General features: G+C 49.8%; 1 protein-coding gene across 1 annotated transcript in view; it reads left to right on the top strand.

Moving 5' to 3' along the window:
• The first annotated feature begins 455 nt into the window (after window positions 1-455).
• Window positions 456-3,491, top strand: part of SALL3 (spalt like transcription factor 3) — a 9,348-nt gene continuing 6,312 nt past the window's right edge. The window contains exons 1-2 of the mRNA XM_040479516.1: window positions 456-1,386; window positions 2,710-3,488. Of these exons, the coding sequence (XP_040335450.1) occupies window positions 1,365-1,386; window positions 2,710-3,488 (801 nt within the window). The 5' untranslated portion in view covers window positions 456-1,364. The remainder of the gene's footprint in view (window positions 1,387-2,709; window positions 3,489-3,491) is intronic.

The following is a 3,491-nucleotide window of genomic DNA, read 5'->3' as shown; positions in this document are numbered from 1 at the left end:
TTTGGACACGAACCCTCAAAGTCCCAGCATGTGAGAAACCCATGGAAACATTGAAAAGTTATCTTTAAAGTAGATAGAGATGTGCTTGGGTCACTTAAGCTCTGAGAAAAGCGCGGTGTGAAAACAAAAGCGGTATTTCTGTATTTCACGTGTTTGTTACTCAGAAAACCTGGGAAATGTTCATTTGTAAGGTATCATTTGTTTACAGCTAAGTGAGTCAATTTTTCCAACACTGAGCACACCCTCCATCGGCCTAATTTTAAGCGCTTACTCAGTGAATTGCCCCCGACACGTAATCCCCTTAAAGAAAAAGCCCTCTTTGAATACGATGTACAGCGTTTAATTGTATGAAGTATTGGGTGTTTATGCCATGTGGATGCTTTTGTACACCCGCCCTGTGAGTTACACGTCTTATCTCCTCTGAGGAGTTAAAGGTAGGAAATATGTCCACAAATTCGCAACATCTAATTTCTTGATATTTTTCTAAAGTATTAAAATAACAACCTTTGGGAGATCACGCCAAGCCTTTTAATCTCCTAGCTTTAAAACGCTGACAAGAACTTGGAGAAATGTTCTCTGCGTTTCGTTAGAATAGTTACGATCTACCGTGACAGTTGATTCCAGCTTGATTACTCAAGGTATCGGGGACTGTTTACCCGAAGATCTTAGGCTTTTTTTCTTTTTTTGTCCTGTTCTATAACCTTAGCGTGCTTAAAATTAGATTTTGCATACATTGAGCAAAGTTAAATGCTGCGAGTATTTATTTTGCTAATGTGCCTACCCGCAGTACCAGTCAGCTGTGTCTTTGCTCCCAGCCATACTCCACCTCATTACAGACACCTATTACGCTGCTTCCGCATACAGTAATGAGCCTTCCTGCAGCCCGGTCTTCGGCGCTGAATTTGGTTTAAGAGTGTAGCACGTCTTTATGGACTACTGGCTCTGCCTCCTCTCCCCCTTTCAGATGGCTCAGCCAGTAAAGAAAATGCTAATTGAACCCCGCCAATAATTTTTTTAAAGGCGTGTATAAATTAACCTGGAAATAACGGCCTCGTGGAGGCCAGCTGCCTGGCCTCAAAAAATATTTTTGTTTTCTTTTCCAGGAGAGGGACTAAATGTTTTTGACAGGATGTTTCTTTAAAAAATAGATTTCTCTACTAAAACCAGTGCCAGATTATTCTTTTTTCCAAAACCCAAAAAGAAGAAACACGGAGAGGTCTCAGCAGACACGTTGGTTGACGTGACAACGGCCACTTGTTTCCGGGGACACAGGACACAAACTTGAGGACGTTTTGCTCTCCTCCTCCGCCCAGCACGATTACAAAGAGCTGATTGGCAACTGTCATTTGTGTCTGTTCCAACCGATGGGTGGCTGTCGCTCCATCTGTAAGTTGACGAAGAGCAGTTCTGAGTCCGTGACGCGTAGGCCAGCGCCTCGAGCCCGAGTCATTGCCGTGCGGTTCCCTTTCGTCCCGGCTGCCCCCAAACCGGGAGCTAGCAGCGTCCCTGCGTGCCGATGCCTCGCTCCTGTGTAGCTATTTATTTGATCAGGTGTGAATTAGAATTGTTCATTAAACGTGGTTGTTATTCGGCACAAGAGGGTCCGGGGAGTCAGGAAGTAGCTGAGTACAACAGTAATTAAACATGTGTAGCCAATTAGAGGGTTCTCCACTATGGCACAAGCATATAATTTGCGAAGTCTTTCTATGAGACTAGATGAAAATAGGTACAAAAAGTGTGTCTGACTACAACATTCTCACGTTAAACACGTCAACATGAATGAACTTTAAATATATAATTTCTAGTTTGTTAACAAACCACCGAACTCTATCGGCTGATCACGGCAACGTATAATTTTGGTTCATTTCGCCAAGAAATATTGCATCTGACGGAGCCAATTAATTGTATTAAACATGATTAATTTTAGGCCCAGACTGTATCGATGATAGTCATTTGGCAAATCCTAAAATGCAGAAAGGTGCCCTATGTGTAAGGAAGGTACAAAGGCTAGGAAGATAACAGGATCGATCGGTCGATCGAACCAGGAGGCAGGGAGGCGATTTTTCTGAGCAGAGGTGCTTCTGTTCTCCCGGTTACGTTTACGGATGAAAGTGTTCAGATGAAGTTTCATACACGAAATAAATAAACGCCCGCTGATTCGAAAGGTTCTAGAGAATCACATTAAATGCGTATCGTCTCCGTGCCGCGTAAAGACAATAAATCTCGGGCCCGGCCATGCCAGAGTCACGGCGGCGGGCTCCCCTGTCAGGTGCCGACGTGAGTTTGAAAGGTTACACATTAGTTTAGCAATGTTAAGTGAACTGGCAAGGGCATCTCTAATTTGGCTGGAAATGAGGAAGCCCGATGGTAGGGGGGAATCCTAATGAGCCCATCGAAAGCTGGCTTTGGACCCAACAGACAGGGTGGCTGCAGGTTGTATGAAAATATTGGAAATCAATGGCTTCTATGGAATTTCATTAGGAAGCAGTATCCACAATTGATAGAGCCTCATAATTTGATGGATTGTGCCGAGAAAATGATTAGCCAGCTAGAAAGAGTCCTAGAACACACACTCTGGGACGTCAGGAACGTTGAAGTGGGGTAATTTGTACAAAATAAAAAATATCGATTTTACTTATGTGCGAAATTTTGCAATGGAGGTGGCTGTCTCGGGAGCCTCCGGCTGACGTGATCTCTTGGTTTTTGTAGCCGTCCCCGGGGACGGGGCCGACGACGGGGACAGCGGGAGCGAGGGCAGAAGCGGGAGCGAGGACACCAACGTCTGCGAGAAGTGCTGTGCGGAGTTCTTCAAGTGGACGGACTTCCTGGAGCACAAGAAGAGCTGCACCAAGAACCCGCTCGTGCTGATCGTGAATGAGGATGAGCCGGCACCGCCCTCCGAGGAGTTTCCGGAACCTTCCCCGGCCAGCTCTCCCAGCGACCGGACGGAGAGCGAGGCCGCGGAGGACCCGGCCCCCCCAGAGAACGGCGAGGGCGGTGAGGGGAGGGCCCCGGAGAAGGAGGAGGAGCCCATGGAAGCCGAGCCCTCTGGGGACAAGGGCTTCCCGAACCCGGGCCCCTCGCGCGCAGGGAAGCAGCCTCTACCTCAGATCCCCGAGCCAGCGCCGGTGGCCGCGTACAGCATGCCCAACACCAACGTGACGCTGGAGACCCTCCTGAGCACGAAGGTGGCCGTGGCGCAGTTCTCCCAGAACGCGAGGGCCGCGGGCAGCGTGGGGCCCGGCAGCGGGGTGACGGCGGTGGCCATCCCCATGATCCTGGAGCAGCTGATGGCGTTGCAGCAGCAGCAGATTCACCAGCTGCAGCTCATCGAGCAGATCCGCAGCCAGGTGGCCATGATGAACCGCCAGCCCCTGCGGCCGCCGCTGAACCCCGGGGCGGCCGCCGCGGCCCAGAGCACCCCGGTGCCGGCCGCCAGCCAGCTGCAAGGGCTGGCGGCCCACTCGGCCCTGCAGCTCTCCGCCGGGGCG

The sequence above is a fragment of the Herpailurus yagouaroundi genome, unplaced genomic scaffold, assembly GCF_014898765.1.
Source record: "Herpailurus yagouaroundi ecotype Mexico unplaced genomic scaffold, PumYag 142, whole genome shotgun sequence".
Taxonomy (NCBI): Eukaryota; Metazoa; Chordata; class Mammalia; order Carnivora; family Felidae; genus Herpailurus; species Herpailurus yagouaroundi.
The sequence above is the reverse complement of the archived record's forward strand: the minus strand, read 5'-3'. Positions and strand labels throughout refer to the sequence as shown.